At 39.2% G+C, this 18,248-nt stretch overlaps 1 protein-coding gene across 13 annotated transcripts in view; it reads left to right on the top strand.

Annotated features, from left to right (window-relative positions):
- Positions 1-18,248, top strand: part of CLOCK (clock circadian regulator) — a 203,183-nt gene that overhangs the window by 169,874 nt on the left and 15,061 nt on the right. For all 13 annotated transcript variants that reach the window (XM_077136912.1, XM_077136908.1, XM_077136905.1 and 10 more), the window contains 6 exons: positions 1,679-1,761; positions 2,014-2,120; positions 4,017-4,164; positions 4,726-4,801; positions 17,131-17,272; positions 17,887-17,987. In XM_077136912.1, the coding sequence (XP_076993027.1) occupies positions 1,679-1,761; positions 2,014-2,120; positions 4,017-4,164; positions 4,726-4,801; positions 17,131-17,272; positions 17,887-17,987 (657 nt within the window). The remainder of the gene's footprint in view (positions 1-1,678; positions 1,762-2,013; positions 2,121-4,016; positions 4,165-4,725; positions 4,802-17,130; positions 17,273-17,886; positions 17,988-18,248) is intronic.

Genomic DNA, 18,248 nt, shown 5'->3' with positions numbered 1-18,248 from the left:
TGAGCTATTGGTTTGTTCCTTTGACTGGGCCATATCTTCAATTTTCCTGGTGTGATTTGTTATTTTTTGCTGGCGTCTGGGCATTTAATCAGATTTCCCTGAGTGTGGGACCCAGCAGTTTGAAAGACTTTCCTGTGAAGTCTCTGGGCTCTGTTTTTCTTTTCCTGCCGAGTATGTGGTGCTTGTCTGTCTGCAGGTCCCACCAGCAAAAGCTGTTGTGGCTCCTTTAACTTTGGAAGACTCTCGCTGCTGGGTGTGTCATGGAAACAGAGGAAAGGTTGTAGGTTGGTTTTAATGGCTTCAAATTGTGCAGTCCTGGGATCTGAATTCCTTGAGAGAGGGACTCCACCTGAGTTGCATTTCACCCCTCCCGCAGGGAAGGTTCAGGTGGTAGAGAGCCCTAAAAGCAGCCTGTTTCTGCATTTGGGGCAGTTGTAACCTGTGTAATCCCAGTGCTGAGCCCAGAGGCAACGAAGCCTCCGTAGAAACAGCCACAGAAGGCTCTGTTTCGCCCCCTTTCCTCTTTTTCTGTTAGCCCAATCGGCAACTTCCGCCTTGATCAGTTTCGTCTGAGCTGAGGGCCTATTTTTAGTAGTCAGAAGTTGTTCCTTAATGCCACTATTGGTGTTAGGTTGGGCTCAGTCTCTACTACTGTTGGAGACTCTTTCCTTTCCCTCCAGAAAGTCACCTGTAGGGGAGGGTCGCCAGCTGCCGCAGCTTGGGGAACTGCTGTTCCAATGCTCCCAGCCGGCCCGGGAAGCCGCGTGTGTGGAAGGGGCTGCGGTCGCCGGCCACCGCGGCTTGGGGGACCGCTGTTCTGAGGCTACCAGCCGGTCTGGGAAGCCGCGCGTGGGGGAGGGTCGCCGGCCGCCGCGGCTTGGGGAACCGCCGCTCCAAAGCTCCCAGCTGGCCCGGGAAGCCGCGTGTGGGAGGGCCGCTGCAGCTTAGGGAACCGTTGATCCAATGTTCCCAGCTGGCCTGGGGTGCCGCGTGTGTGGAAGGGGCTCCCGTCGCCGTGGCTTGGGAAACCCGATCCAAGGCTCCCAGCCGGCCCAGGGAGGAGGGAGGGAGGGGCTCTGGCCGCCAGCTGCCTTGGCCCGGGGAAGCGTGTGCCTCTCGGGGACCTCACCGCAGCGGAGACTCTTAGCCGGTCCAGCCGGTCCGGAATGGAGTATGCTATGTGTCATGTTTCTGTCGTGGCTCCGGGGAGCTGTTCTGTACTGTTTCTAGTTCTTTAGTAGTTGTTCTGGAGGAGTGTCTATCTATTTTTATCTCTCCATTAAATGAGATGAAAAATTGTGTAACTTTTGTATTAGGAGTAAGTTAGTTCATTTTAGACGTCATGAGTTTAAGATGCATGGGACATCAGTTAGAAATGTCAAGTAAACAAAAATATGGATCTTTGATTCAGGAGAGAGGCCTGAATCCAGAATCAGGGTTAATAGACATATGAGTGAATGAAGTTGCTTCAGGAAAAGTATGTAGACCGAGGAGGACTCACCCAAAAGCTTACATATAAGGGTTACTTATTGTCACATTCTTTAGTACAGAAAATTAAAATGTGTTAAAAATTTGTTGAGAGAAGATTTAATAATGACTTTTATGTATAGCAATAGTAAAGATTCTTCTAAGGATAGAGGAAAGTATTTCTAAATTTTAATTATTAATTTATTTGTAGGAAATGTGCACTGTTGAAGAACCAAATGAAGAATTTACATCTAGACATAGTTTAGAATGGAAGTTTCTATTTCTAGATCACAGGTAACTCCATTTTAAAATCCCATAAAAAGGTAATAGTCATATTATAACTTTTGAAATTAATGGTTTTCAAGGGGAAACTTATTTTCTAATCAGGGCTTTCAGATCCATTATCTATTTTTCAAAAAATGAAGACCAATATTTTTAAAAAACTTAATTTCTGGTTAGAGTGTTGCCTCCAATTTCAATTTTTAATTTAATTCCTAACTTTTGGGAAAAGTTAACAATATTTACTTTGTTTTGTATATAATTTAGGGCACCACCCATAATAGGGTATTTGCCATTTGAAGTTTTGGGAACATCTGGCTATGATTACTATCATGTGGATGACTTAGAAAATTTGGCAAAATGTCACGAACACTGTAAGTAGATTTTAGTATTTCTGGTGATACTTTTCTAATCATAAAAGCAGATTATCTTCTCTTAGATAGAGGAATGAGAAAAATAGAAATTTATAGCCATTTTTTGTAATTTTGAAGTGTACGAGAAGATTTTACTGTTATAATATAACCAATCCATTAAGAATCAAAAATCATGTTTAAATTAAACTTGTAACTGTTTTACATATTTCATTCTATAACAGTAAGTACAATTTTTATAATATGGCATGTAATTAATCTTGTTTTGAAGTATAGAAACTCTGTATTTTGGAATAAGAGAAGTAGATTACTTTGAAAATTGTAATAGTATGTCACAATGTTAGAATACCATTACCTAAATTTTGTTCTGCAGGAATGCAAATCTGCCCAGGAGTTAGATGCACATTTAGAGAATCTATTTTGCAAAACTCATAGTTCATGTTCAGTTAATGTTAATTTGTCATATTGTTCTTATTAACAGCAACAGCATTATCATTTCATTGTGCCAGATGTTCTCAGTACTTTATTTATAATTTCTCTATTATTTGTCACCTTAGTTCTAGAAGGTAGGTTACTATTATTATCTCCATGAATAAACTGAGACTCAGCAGGGCTAAAATTAATCTATCCACATCCCATAGCTTGTTGGTGGCAGAGATGGGATTGGCATCTAGGTCTACTCATTTACCCCAGTGCTATTCATTCTGTGTTTCAGATATTTGTTTTAATTGTAAGTTTTTTGCTTCTCTGATGTTCTCCTCAATATCATACCCTCTTGGTTATCCTCTGAAGTTTAATTAGAGACTTAAGATACTTTTATGATATTGTATGTTGTCTAAAAGATCTCTCCGCATGAAAATAAAGCATGTTATAGAATAGCATAAGCTATGGCAATTTTGGGAAGTAAAGTTATTTCGACTCCAAGTGATATGGGTATTAGGCACCGTGGTTTGGTGAGAACACCTGACACTTTATTTAACAAGCTGGTTAATTTGGGGCACTGTGATTTAATAGACTTAATTTCCTCATTAAAAAAGAGATTCCTGACCAGCATTTCTTAAGGTGCTTCACTGAATGCCAGTCCATTAAAAAAGGCTTTTATGGTGAATAAAATATGGACAGTATTTCATAATCTCTCTTTTGGAGAATCTTGACGTATATTAGTATACTCAAGGTGTGTTTGTTGTGGTGGTGGTTTTTTTTAAGCATACTTAAGGTTTTGAGAAGACTGAGGAAATACTTTCACAAGTGTTTTCAAAATTAATTTAGCTGCAGAACCTGTCTTTTGCTTAACATCTGTGGAAAACCTTTACAATTTATAGTCTACAGAGCATGCGTTGGGAAATGCTGTACTTAGCTGTTATTTGAACAGTAAAATTATTCTGATTTGGGTTTGTTAAGGTTTAGAATTAAAATGTCTTAAAGATACTGTACCCTGCCAGAGTACGTGTAGGGGGAAAAAATTTCCAGTGTGATTACTTATTGCAGCAGTCATTCTCAGTATACTTGGCAGGATGAAATCAGTTATATGAATAATTTCTACTTGAGTATTTGGAAGTTTATCATGTGTGAAAAGTATGTAAGATCAGCAGAATCTTGCTCTGCTTATATTTAGTAATGACTGATTGATTATAAATTGGGCACTTAGGAAGATCAACTAAATACTTGGGACCTTAAGCTATCTCTCAGAGCCCTGTGTTTTGTTTTGTTTTGTTTAATGTTTTTTATTGTTAAATATAAATCCAGAGAACCTATGTTCTTATAATTGATATATATTGAAATGTTAGAAATAGAATTATATATGTAGCTTTAAATGTAAACAATAGCCTTTGGTTAGAAAGAGCTTCTTAATAACTAATAATATGGACCAACGAAAAATATTTTTTCCTTTCTTCTTAGTAATGCAATATGGAAAGGGCAAATCATGTTATTATAGGTTCCTGACCAAAGGGCAACAGTGGATTTGGCTTCAAACTCATTATTATATCACTTATCATCAGTGGAATTCAAGGCCAGAGTTTATTGTTTGTACACACACTGTAGTAAGGTAATAATCCTTTTAGAGAATTTCTAAATACTAATTGCATCCTGTAATTATTTTGGCAATGTAATTTTTATGCATGACTTATTAATGAACAACAAAATGATTTTTCTCCCATTCTTTGGATACATCATTTCTATATATTGTTAAATTTACTTAAAGGGATTGTATAGAACTATAATACTGTATTTTATAGAATGTATAATTCTTAACCTAAATTTTATTATTTAAAAAAATAGAAATATAACTGTCATGTACCAATGTTAGTCATCATTAAAGGTAAACAAGAGTAAATAAGCATGCACTCCTTTTATTTGGTTCTTCTTAATTTAAATACTATGTAGTTATTGATTATTTGCAGTAGCATATCAAAAACTGATAGAACTAAAAAAATGCTATTTTAATTAACACAGTACATTAGAGCAAAGTTTTAGATTTGCATAGCACATAGAAAATGTGTAGCATTAGTGAGGAACAAGTAAGACAATGAAAACTGAACAGTTGAAACTCTGTGGTGTTTTAAATGCATGATGATACACTAAAATTTGATATTTTTCCATTTTGTAGTTATGCAGAAGTTAGGGCTGAAAGACGACGAGAACTTGGCATTGAAGAGTCTCTTCCTGAGACAGCTGCTGATAAAGTATGTTTCCTACAGTTTTTTAAAAAATCATTTTATTTCATCCCAGTGAAAGAAGAGACTTAGATATTTATAGGAAAATTGTCTTTTCAAATATTTAACTTTTTCATTTATGATAGGGGTATGATTATAGTTTACTTTCTATTTTTACTTTTTAAAAAATGTCATTTTCTGAAAAATATTTGAAAAGCCCATAGTTCCATGATAATTGGTTGAGAGATATGTTTGATCTCAGATTAAAACTACCATTTGTTAATTGCTTACTATATGCTAGGCTCTGGATAAGTTCTTTGTATGAATTACAAAATGTCTTTTTGCTCCTCACATATTCTGATCTTAGTAGATAATATCCCTATGGTACAAATATTAAAACTGTGTGATACTTCAAGGGCTTAAAAACAAAACAAACAAACAAAACTCTCTTAAAAACAATATGACTGGGAAGTTATAGTCAAGATTTGAACTCTGCTTTCTGTTTTTGGTATATCAGGTATAATGTAGTAGGTATCAATTGCTGTGCAGCAGATTACTCCAAAACTTAGTGGTATAAACAAAACACATACTGTCTCACCATTACTGTAGGGCAAGAATCCAGTCATAGTTTCAGCCATAGCTTTAACCTTCAAACACACCAGAAAACTCAAATACTGAAGAAGCACTTTGTTTCAAATCAACATGGTATAGTGCCTTTTTTCATCAGTACTATTTCAGTTAATGTAAGGAAACTTATGCAAGAAAGAATCCATATGAATGTTATCTTAGTAGCAAAGCCCTTAGTAGTTAGTCTGATGACATATGTGTTAGTTAGATTTAGTTGTCAACTTGGCCAGGTGAGCATACCTAGTTCTGTTGCCGCGGACACAAGCCAATGGTACGTGAACCTCATCTGTTGCTAATTACATCTGCAGTCGGCTAGGAGGCGTGTCTGCTGCAATGAGTGACGTTTGACTTAATTGGCTGGTGCTTAAATGAGAGAACGCAATGGAGCACAGCTAGCAGCTTGGCATTCCTCATCTCAGCACTCACCCCTCAGCCACTGCTGAGTGCCCAATCTGCCAGCAGCAGAGACCCACACTCAGCCCCTGATATGGCACCATTCCCCGAGGTGACCAGCCAGCTACATGGTGGCAGGTTGATTACATTGGACCACTCCCTTCATGGAAGGGGCAGCGATTTGTTCTAACTGGAATAGACACATACTCTGGATATGGGTTTGCTTTCCCTGCACGCAATGCTTCTGCCAAAACTACTGTCCGTGGGCTTACAGAATGCCTTATCCATCGTCATGGTATTCCGCATAGCATTGCTTCAGATCAAGGAACACACTTCACAGCAAATGAAGTGCGGGAATGGGCACATGCTCATGGAATTCTCTGGTCTTACCATGTTCCCCATCATCCAGAAGCAGCTGGATTGATAGAACAGTGGAATGGCCTTTTGAAAACTCAATTACGGTGCCAACTAGGTGGCAAAAACTTGAAAGGCTGGGGTAATGTTCTCCAGGAAGCTGTGTATGCTCTGAATCAGCGTCCGCTGTATGGTGCTGTTTCTCCCATAGCCGGGATCCATGGGTCCAGGAACCAAGGGGTGGAAATGGGTGTGGTGCCACTTACTATTACTCCTAGTGATCCACTAGGAAAATTTTTGCTTCCTGTCCCTGCTACCCTGAGTTCTGCTGGTCTACAGGTTTTAGTTCCAAAACGGGGTATGCTTTCTCCAGGAGAAACAACAGTGATACCACTGAACTGGAAGTTAAGATTGCCACCTAGTCACTTTGGACTACTTATGCCTCTGTATCAACACACCAAGAAGGGGATTACATTATTGTCTGGGGTAATTGACTCTGACTATCAGAAGGAAGTAGGACTGCAACTACATAATGGAGGTAAAGAAGAGTTTTCTTGGAATATAGGAGATCCCCTGGGGCGTCTATTAGTACTACCATGCCCTGTGATTAAAATCAATGGAAAACTGCAACAGCACAATCCAGGCAGGACCACTAACGGCTCTGAGACTTCAGGAATAAAGGTTTGGGTCACCCCACCAGGTAAAGAACCACGGCCAGCTGAAGTGCTTGCTGAGGGGAAAGGGAACATGGAATGGGTAGTGGAAGAAGGTAGTGATAAATATGAATTTCGACCACGTGATCAGTTACAGAAATGAGGACTGTAATGCTGTTTTGTTCGTTATACTATTTAAGTTGTAAGATATCAAGTTTAAGAATGACTGTTGCCCAAGGATTTGCACCCTATTCTGGAGAGATTTAATATGTTTCCAGTTGTATGCGGGACGGTTGAGTATTGTCAGGTAAAGGAAAAAATGTGTGCTTATTTGTTTTCATTTGGAGATTGAGTATGGTCTAAGGTGAGATATATATATATATATATATATATATATATATATATATATATATATATATATATATGCGCCAAGTTGACAGGGGTGGACTGTCATGGTTAGGGACAGGTGTCAACTTGGCCAAGTTGTGGTACCTGTTCATCTGATTGGGCAAGCGCTGGCCTGTCTTTTGCAATGAGGACATTTCATAGGATTAGGTCATGATCACATCAGCTACATCCACAGCTGATTCCATTTGTAATCAGCCAAGGGGGAGTGTCTTCTGCAATTAGTGATACTAAATGCAATCATGGGAAGCCTTTTAAGGAGGACTCAGAGGAGTCAGGTTCCATTCCTGCTTTGGCTGGTGAGCCTCTCTTGTGGAGTTCATCCAGGCCATCCATCGGAGTCATCGGCTTCGCAGCCTGCCCTGTGGATTTTGGACTCTGCGTTCCTACGGTCACGTGAGACACTTTCATAAATTTTATATTTGCAAGTGTTCCCTGTTGATTCTGTTTCTCTAGAGAACCCTAACTAATACATCTTGGTACCAGGAGTGGGGTGCTGCTGCAGTTTGCAAATGCCAGATATGTTGAAACAGTTTTTTGGATGGCTAAGGGGAAGATTTTGGAGGAACCGTGAAGAGAATGATGGAGAAGTCCTGGAGGGCTTGAAGAGACTGTTGGTGTAAATGGAACCACTGCCAATCTTGGCAAAGGAGGACACATAAAGGGAAAAATTGGAGTTTGCAGAGTAAGAACCATGGAAGCTCAGGTCCGAAGCCAAGAAACCTCGACTAGGAGAATGGACCCACCCATATACATGGAGAGGGTGAGTTTACCCTGAAGGGCGAGGATAAGTCTCCCCTCTCATTGCAGTGGAAGAGTTGTGCAGCCTCAGGCCTTGGAGAAGGCAGAGCACGCTCCTTGGGGGACTGGGAGAGCCTGGCTGCCACCATGTGGAGGGGTTGAGCGTGTACCCCAGAAATGGCAGAGAGCCCAGGGATGGCCCTGATGCCTGGAGAGAGTGGAGCCCAGAGGTGGTCTCCTCGATTTTCCCCGAGGTTGATTTGGAAAGAGGCCGGCCACTGCATAGGCCCTTGGAAGGGGTGGGACTGCCACTTTCTAAAGCCGAAGGATAAATGACTTTCGGACTTTGAGATCCCACGGCGCCTGCCCTGCAGGTTTTACATCTGTGTTCCAGTTTCTCCCTATGGAAATGACAATCTATATCCTGTGAATATCCTCCTTTGCATCTTGGCACTAGACAACTTGTTTTGAGATTCACGGATCCACAGCAAGAACAGAATTTTTTGCATCTGTTTAAGGTGATGCTTGAAGTTGCCAAGTTGACAAGGGGTGGACATGTGTTAGTTAGATTCAGTTGTCAACTTGGCCAGGTGAGCATACCTAGTTCTGTTGCCGCGGACACAAGCCAATGGTACTTGAACCTCATCTGTTGCTAATTACATCTGCAGTTGGCTAGGAGGCGTGTCTGCTGCAATGAGTGACGTTTGACTTAATTGGCTGGTGCTTAAATGAGAGAACGCAATGGAGCACAGCTAGCAGCTTGGCATTCCTCATCTCAGCACTTGCAGCTCAGCCCAGGCCTTTGGAGATGCAGAAAGAAGTCACCCCGGGGAAAGGTATTGGAACCCAGGGGCCTGGAGAGAAGACCAGCAGAGACCATCCTGTGCCCTCCACGTAAGAAAGAACCTCAGTGGAAAGTTAGCTGCCTTTCCTCTGAAGAACCAACAAAATAAATCCCCTTTTATTAAAAGCCAATCCATCTCTGGTGTGTTGCATTCCAGCAGTTAGCAAACTAGAACAACATATATGAGAGAACCCACAATATAAATCTAATACAAGTGGAAAGTCCTAATTTACCACTCTGTAAGTTAACCAGAGAAATTACATGTGAGTAATTTTATGTCCATACTCAATATGGAAGTGCCTTAATTTGTAATTTATGCTTTAAATAAAATGAATAAAGTCTACAAAAAAATTTTTATAAAGGTGTTGGTTGGGGCCACAATATCATCTCAAAGTTTAAGTGGAGCAAAATTTGTTTCCGAGTTCTCCTAGTAATTTTTGGCAAGATCCAGTTCCCTGTTGACAGTTGGGTTGAGGGCCTTGGTTCCTTGTGACGGATAGCCAGAGCCACCCTTAGTTCCTTGCCAGGTAGCTTTCTCTATCAGAGCAAGCTTGTTACAAGATCCAGGGAGAGAAAATACTAGTAAGATGGAAATCACAGTCTTTTGTAACCTGATCACAGAAGTGATATCCCATTGTTGTTGCCTATTCTATCAGTTAAAGACAACTCACTAAATCCAGCCTATGCTTTAGAAGAGGTGGTGGCAATCATTGTATGCCATGTCAGAAGTTGCCCATACAAGTAGTATTTAAAGAAAATTAGTGGAATAAAATTTGTCAATAATCTATATAAAAATTGAGCTAAATGGGCATCATGCCAAGGGGTAATATAGGGGACATCATTCAATCATTTCTTTACCAGATCTTATTAAGTACCTCTATGTGCCAGGTAAGCCTGAATGCTGAGAATACAGCAATGAATAGTACAGGCAAATTTTCTGCTCTCATGGTTCCCATATGAAAGAATTTTTCCAAAGAGGATTTGTATGCTTAGAGGAAGGCTAAATAGCCTGTTTTCGTAAAACAAATTACTCCATGAGAAGAGGGATTAAAGTCTAGGGTTCCTTGAAATGAAGATCATTCTAGAAATTGAAGTGTAATATAAAGATCGTTTCTTCTTTTCCATCATGCCAGTATCCTATCTTAGTAAATTCAATTAGCACTCTTCAAAATATGCTATTTCTCCTTTCTCATCATGTTTACTACCATCATCATGATGTACCTGGCATTCAGGGAGGGGGTTGATTTGAGGTATATTTGAGAAACCTCCATCTGTAGATGTTAAAACCAGTCATAAATTTCTTAAGGATCACAAAGGGAAATAGGCATAGACAGAGAATATGACCAATAACTAAATACTGGGGCATACCAGCATTAAGAGGTAAGGGAGAAGGGGTGCACGGATAGTTCTGTGGTAGAATTCTTGCCTGCCATGCGGGAGACCCAGGTTCAATTCCCGGCCCATGCACTTCCCAGACAAACAAGCAAACGAACAAGCAAACTAACAAAAATCCAACAAATGATGCTGCAATAAGGGGATACTCACATGGAAAAAGAATGAAATGTGACCCCTGCCATACGGCATACCAAAAAAAAAAAAAGAGGTAAAGAAGAGAGAAAGAACCAGTTACAAAGGGAAGACAAAAGGAACCAGAAAACTACATTGTCCCAGAAGCCAAAAAAAGAAACTGTATCAGTGAAGAGTGAATAATCAGTTTGGTTAGATCCAGCTGAATTGGTTAAATTAGATGAGGATTGAGAATTGAGCATTGAGTTTAAAGTGTATTTTAGGGGTGATCAGTAAAAGCAGAATTGGTGGAATAGAAGTAAGCTGAAAGCATGATTATAGCGGATATACTAGAGAATTTCGTGAGAGAAGTGGAATTGGAAACAATGAGTAGGGAGGGGTTTTGTCACAAAGAGGAGAGAAATGAGCAGTAGTAGGAAGAGGATATAGATTAAAAGAAGCTTTTGATTTTTTTTTTATGATGAAAAAATAATAGTATGTTTGTATACTGGTAAGAATGGCCTGAGAGAGAAAAGAAGAATTGATAATGAGAGAGACAAGTTAGAAAAGCTAGAGAAGTACTCTTGGGTAGATGAGAGAAAATGGAATCTAGTTCATAAGTGGAAGGATTGGGCCTAGCTGCGAGGCAGATTATACATCTAGAGTTGGGGTCAGCAGACTGTGGCTTGCAGGCCAAATCCAGCCTTCTGCCTGGTTTTTGATTCCAGCAAAGTACAGATGTTTTTTAAATTTTTAAATCGCCAAAAATCAAAAGAATGATGATTTGTAACAGATGAAAATTACATCAAATTCAAATATGTGTCCATAAATAAAGTTTTATTGGAAAATAGCTACACTTATTTGTTATATAGTTTCTATTCCTACTTTTGCACTGTAACATCAGAGTTGAAGATGTGACAAAGGCTATATGGTCCACAACACCTAAAATATTAACTGTTTGACCCTTTACAGTCACCGTGTTGTGTTTCTTCACACATATTCAGCTGTAGAGAAGAGATATCAAATAGATAAAAAGTTGGCTTTAACTAGCATTGGGATTTTTTTTTAATTTTTTTTTTTTTAACTGTGGGAAAGAAACATTCTTGATATGTGATCATTCCATTCTACATATATAATCGGTAATTCACAATATCATCACATAGTTGCATATTCATCATCATGATCATTTCTTAGAACATTTGCATCAACTCAGAAAAAGAAAAAGACAACAGAAAAATAAAACAAAAAACAGGAAAAAAAAATTATATATACCATACCCCTTACTCCTCCCTTTCATTGATCACTAGCATTTCAAACTAAATTTATTTTAACATTTGTTCCCCCTATTATTTATTTTTATTCCATATGTTCTACTCATCTGTCAACAAGGTAGATAAAAGGAGCATCAGACACAAGGTTTTCACAATCACACAGTCACATTGTGAAAGCTATATCATTATACAGTCATCATCAAGAAACATGGCTACTGGAACACAGCTCTACATTTTCAGGCAGTTCCCTCCAGCCTCTCCATTTCCTCTTGGATAACAAGGTGATATCTACTTAATGCGTAAGAATAACCTCCAGGATAACCTCTCAACTCTGTTTGGAATCTCTCAGCCATTGACACTTTGTCTCATTTCACTCTTCCCCCTTTTGGTGGGGAAGGTTTTTTCAATTCCTTGATGCTGGGTCTCAGCTCATTCTAGGGTTTTTCTCAGTCCCTTGATGCTGAGTCTCAGCTCGTTCTAGGAATTCTGTCCCACGTTGCCAGGAAGGTCCACACCCCTGGGAGTCATGGCCCACGTAGACAGGGGGAGGGTGGTGAGTTTGCTTGTTGTGTTGACTGGAGAGAGAGGCCACATCTGAACAACAAAAGAGGTTCTCTTGGGGGTGACTCTTAGGCCTAATTTTAAGTAGGCTTGACCTATCCTTTGTGGGGTTAAGTTTCATATGAACAAACCCCAAGACTGGGTGATCAGCCTACAGCTTTGGTTGTCCACACTGCTTGTGAGAATATCAAGAATTCAACTTGGGGAGGTTGAATTTTCCCCCGTTCTCATCATTCCCCAAAGGGAACTTTGCAAATACTTTTCTGCTCTCTGATCAAATCACTCTGGGATTCATCAGTGCATAAACTCTGGACAAACCAACAAAATCTCATGTCCTACCCAAGGTTTCATGTACTTATGTTGTTCAACCAAGCTATCTGCATAAGTTATATTAGGAAATGCACTAGTCAAAATATAAATTTTGTACCAAATAAACATTTTTTGCTTTAGTCTCACAACATAAGTTGAAATTTTTAAATATTAATTACCATCTGTTTTCAGCACCCTGCAGTAATGACATTCCTTTGTTCTTCCTCATGCAAAAAAACATTTTTAAATTTGTACATTTAGTCACTGTCTTTATACACTCTAGGCAATCCTAGATTATACCATCTCAATCTTTATCGTCTATCTTTCTTTCTGATTTCATTTGTGCCCCCAGCCCTCCTCCCTCTGTCATTCTCATATGCAGCTTCATTCAGTGTTTTAACATAATTGTATTACAGTTAGGTAGTATTGTGCGGTCCATTTCTGAGTTTTTACATTCAGTCCTGTTGCACAATCTGTATCCCTTCAGCTCCAATTACCCAATATCTTACCCTATTTCTATCTCCTGATGGTCTCTGTTACCAATGAAATTCTCCAAGTTTATTCACTGTCAGTTCATATCAGTGAGACCATACAGTATTTGTCATTGTGTTTCTGGCTAATCTCACTCAGCATAATATCCTTAAGGTCCATCCATGTTGTTTACATACTTCATAACTTTATTCTGTCTTACGGCTGCATAATATTCCATCGTATGTATATACCACAGTTTGTTTAGCCACCTGTCTGTTGATGGACATTTTGGCTGTTTCCATCTCTTGGTAATTGTAAATAATGCTGCTATGAACATTGGTGTGCAAATGTCCGTTTGTGTCCTTGCCTTCATGTCCTTTGTTAGAGACAGCATATAGATGGGTCCTGTTCCTTAATCCATTCTTCCAGTCCATGTCCCCCGATTGGGAAGCTTAATCCATCAACATTCAGTGTTATTACTGCCCAGGCAGTACCCTCCTCTACCATTTTGCCTTTTGGCTTTTATATGTCCTTCTCATTTTCCTTCTTTTTACCTTTACTCATAGTCTTCCTTTCTACACTCTTCTCCTCACCTCTCTTCTGCCTTTGTATCTGTCTCTAGTGCTCCCTTTAGTATTTCTTGCAGAGCTGGTCTCTTGGTCACAAATTCTCTCAGTGATTTTTTTGTCTGAAAATGTTTTAATTTCTCCCTCATTTTTGAAGGACAATTTTGCTGGATATAGAATTCTTGGTTGGCAGTTTTTCTCTTTTAATAATTTAAATATATCATCCCACTGTCTTCTCGCCTCTATGGTTTCTGTTTCTCAATCTACACATAGTCTTATTGGGCTTCCCTTGTATGTGATGGATTGCTTCTCTCTTGCTGCTTTCAAAATCCTATCTTTCTCTTTGACCTCTGACATTCTGATTAGTAAGTATCTTGGAGTACTGCTATTTGGATCTGTTCTCTTTGGGGGTACACTGCACTTCTTGGATCTGTAATTTTAAGTTGTTCATAAGAGTTGAGAAATTTTCAGTGATAATTTCCTCCATTAGTTTTTCTCCTCCTTTTCTCTTCTCCTGGGACACCCACGACACGTATATTCATGCGCTCCATATTGTCCTTCAGTTCCCTGAGTCCCTGCTCATAGTTTTCCTTTTTTTTTCCCCTATATTTTCTTTTTCTTGCTGGATTTCAGATGTTCCGTCCTCCAGTTCACTAATCCTATGTTCTGCCTCTCAAAATCTACCAATGTAGGTTTCCATTGTTTTTTTCATCTCTTCTACCATGCCTTTCATTCCTATAAGTTCTGTGGTTTGTTTCTTCAGACTTTCGATTTCTTCTTTTTGTTCATTCCTTGCCTTCTTTATATCCTCCCTCAATTCATTGATTTGATTTTTGATGAGGTTTTCCATGTCTGTTCGTATATTCTGAATGAATTGTTTCAGCTCCTGTATCTCATTTAAATTGTTGGTTTGTTCCTTTGACTGGGCCATATCTTTAATTTTCCTGGTGTGTTTTATTTTTTGCTGGCGTCTAGACATTTAGTTACCTTAATTAGTTTATTCTGCAGATTGCTTTCACTTCTTTTACCTAGGATTTTCTTGCTGGATGAATTTGTTATCTCTGTTTTTTGACATTCAGTTCAGCTTTTTCTGGGCCTCTAGCTTAGGTTTTGTTTAACTGAGGAGAATTTTTCAGTTCTTGTTTTCTTGTTTCTTGCCCTGCTTGTAATGGTGCCTTTTCCCCCCCACATTGAGGAGGGTCTTCGTAGGTATTATAGACCCCAGCCAGATTTTCCCAGACCAACTGGCCTCCTATCAGGAGGAAAGAATCACCTGCGTCGGTTTTCCCTGAGGGTGAGACCCAGCAGGTTGACAGATTTTCCTGTGAAGTCTCTGGGCTCTGTTTTTCTTATCCTGCCCAGTATGTGGCGCTTGTCTGCTGCAGGTCCCACCACCATAAGATGATGTGGTACCTTTAACTTTGGCAGACTCTCTCTGCTGGGGGCATGGTGGAGACAGAGGAGAGGTTGTAGGCTGGTTTTAATGGCTTCAAATTACCAAGACCTGGTGTCTGAATTCCTTGAGGGAGGGATTCTACCTGAGTTGGGCTTCACCCCTCCCCTGGGGAAGGCACAGGCTCGAGACAGGCCCTGAAAGGAGCTTGTTTCTGCCTATGCCTGGGGCAGTTGCAGCCTGAGAAGCCCTACTGCTGAATCCAGAGGCAGTCAAGCCTTTGTAGAAACACAGCCGCAAAAACCTCTGTTTTCTTATTTTTCTTTTTCCATCAGCCCTGCCCCCTTGGCGCTGGGGCAAAAATGAGTGATCTCCGCTTTGACTAGGTTCACCTGAGCGGGGGGCCTATTTTTAGTTGTCAGAATTTCTTGATTAATGCCACAATTGGTGTTTGGTTGGGCTCAGCCTCTGCTGCTGTTAAAGTCTCTTTCCTTTCTCCTCTGGGAAGCAGCCTGTGGGGGAGGGGCACTGGCTGCCTGCCACGGCTTGGGGAACTCACGGTTCTGGGGAGGCTCACAGCCCGTCCAGCTGGTCCAGACTGGGGTATGCTGTGTGTCCGGTCACTGACGTGGCCCCAGGAGCTTTTCTGTACTGTTTGTGGTTATTTAGTAGTTGTTCTGGAGGACGAACTAAAATGCGCACATTGCTAAGCCGCCATCTTGGCCTGGAAGTAGCATTGGGATTTTGCCAGGAGTGTAATGAAGAGAGGACAAGAAAGGTGAAGACATTTGCTAGAGAGTCATTATAATAATGAACCATGAATTTAAGCTAGATAAAGAGTAGAGGCAGTATATAAAGTGAGAGAGCAATTGTAATCATGAGGTAGACTCAGTGATTCAAGTAGAGACAAAGGATTATTGAAGTTGGCATACTAAACAGAATGAGTAGGAAATATGGGAAATGGTGGTCCAAGAGTGGATGTTTGAAGTTGCTGTTATAAAAGGTGTGTTCTTACTGGTAATGACAGGGTTTAGGGTTTAACTACGAATGCGTGGCTGAGGATGGATGAAAGTCAAAATCTTTGGAGGGGAGAACATCAAGGAAGAGAAGAGGTCATGGTGCTGAATGTGTGGATATTGATCGTGTTGAAATAAAAAAATAGTGAGGGTAATACTGAACTAGGAGCTAAAATTTTAATTCAGGTTCTTAATAGAAGTGACTCCAGGGAGGGAAGGAAGGAAAATAGTCTGGAAAGAGCATTAAGGGGACTTCTGTCCCACCACAAAGGCAGTAGTCTGAGAATTTTGAAAGAGGAAGCAGACACCTCTTCAGAGACCTATAAGAAAATGGTATCCTCAAGGGAGTTATGGGTTTTAGAGCAACTCACTGAGATGAGGTTGTGAATACAGAGGATATTGCTGATTATGAATACTGAGGGCATGTAGAAGGTTTTCAGAAACAGTAATGGAGTAAGAGATATAGACAAAATACAAAAGATGATGTTTAATTTTTAGTATACCTACTATATTAACAGGTATAGTTGTATATTTGGTGGTAGCAATCTTATTGTTCTCATCTCTAAGTACAAGGTAAGAATGTCAGTTGAGAGAGGGGGAGACAGAGGTTTAGGAATAGCAGAAAAGTTGTGGAATAATTGGAAAGAGTGGGAAAGTGAGCCCACTACAAGAACTTAATGTTGCTGCCTAGGATTGAATGTTTATTTTAGATTGGTGATCATATTAGGATGGCTGTAATTGTTTCTAAGAAGACCCCGGAACAAGTAAGCTAGAAAGATAGGGAAAAGTGGTTTAAAGTGAGGTTTTAATTTGTTCTTTTAGAGGTACTACAGTGTCTGATGATGACAAAGTTCAGGGCTTGAATGACTGAAGTAGAGTGGACGAGGTGAGTTCAGTGAAAGTTGAGAGGCTGTGATAAGAAGCTGGAAGAGTCATCCATATGGATATTGCAGTTATAGAGAAAGGTCAGAGTTGGTGTAAAGAGGAAGATTGTGATCAGTCAAGTGTTGAAGTTCCAAAGTGGCTTATAGTATAGTGCACTTGTACATAAATAAAAGTGTCATCTTTATTCTGCTGTTCCTTCAAATAAAGAAGCCAAAATTTTCTGGTGACACAAACTTTACCTACTGTATCCATAGGTACCTTTACCTTGTTATGCGTAAAAATTTTCTTTTTAGCAAGCAGTATTGCTAATTGGAATCTTTGAACTGAACTATAAGAAAACATGTATTCTAATCTTTCTCTTTAGAGCCAAGATTCTGGGTCTGATAATCGTATAAACACAGTCAGTCTCAAGGAAGCATTGGAAAGGTTTGATCACAGCCCAACCCCCTCTGCTTCCTCCCGGAGTTCAAGAAAATCATCTCACACAGCAGTCTCAGACCCTTCCTGTGAGTACCCAAACTTGAACACAGACTTCCTTTAAGAGGGTGCTTCTAAATTGTTTGTGTTATTGATGTAGCATTTTCATCAAATGTTTCTTTAAAATTAGTATGTGTTTGTTATATCTGAACTATTCTAACCTTTGTAGTAATTGAAACACAGTTCACATTTAGCAAAGAAGTTCAAGTAGTCTATAAAATACATAGATAGTAATACTGGTACTATTAATTTCTTTGTAATCATCCCTCAAAAAGAGAGCAAAACTATTTAGTCCTTCTCTTACTGGTAAAGTCATTGAGTATTCTTTTAAACCAGTTTGCTTTTTGAAAGATTCTCAGTGTTTTGCTTTTATGAATACTTTGAATAACTGCCATTCAATTAGCAATCATTTTTTATATTTAAAGTTTTTCTGTTTCAAATATTTTTTGTCCTTAAAAAAGGATAGAATTAAAATGGATCATCTTAATATAGTAAGCTTTCATTGAATGATTTAGAAAAATAACTAAAAAATGATTTGTATTCACTGAAATCATTTTTTTACTGAAATCCTTTTGAAATTAATCTTTTAAAACTGTATTTTATAAAGTACTAAAGCTGTTCTATTTTTGTTGACTAACCTCAGCAACACCAACAAAGATTCCAACAGATACTAGCACTCCTCCCAGACAGCATTTACCAGCTCATGAAAAGATGGCACAAAGGAGATCATCATTTGGTAGTCAGGTAAACTCTGATATTAATATTCTTCTGAAAAAAGATTAAAAGGCAAAAAATAATAATAAAATCATCTAAATCTCGAAAAATCCATTTATTCATTTACCCTTTCTATAAAAAACAAAGTAGTTGTTGCCATATAATATTTACTCGAGGTCTCCCTTTTGTGAAATAGTTATCACAGATATCAGTCATTTAATTATTTTTCAGGTAAAATGTTAGATTTTTTTTTTAATTGTGAAAAATTGCTTATTTAAAGGCATTTTATAT

Source organism: Tamandua tetradactyla, chromosome 19, assembly GCF_023851605.1.
Source record: "Tamandua tetradactyla isolate mTamTet1 chromosome 19, mTamTet1.pri, whole genome shotgun sequence".
NCBI classification, from domain to species: domain Eukaryota; kingdom Metazoa; phylum Chordata; class Mammalia; order Pilosa; family Myrmecophagidae; genus Tamandua; species Tamandua tetradactyla.
The sequence above is the reverse complement of the archived record's forward strand: the minus strand, read 5'-3'. Positions and strand labels throughout refer to the sequence as shown.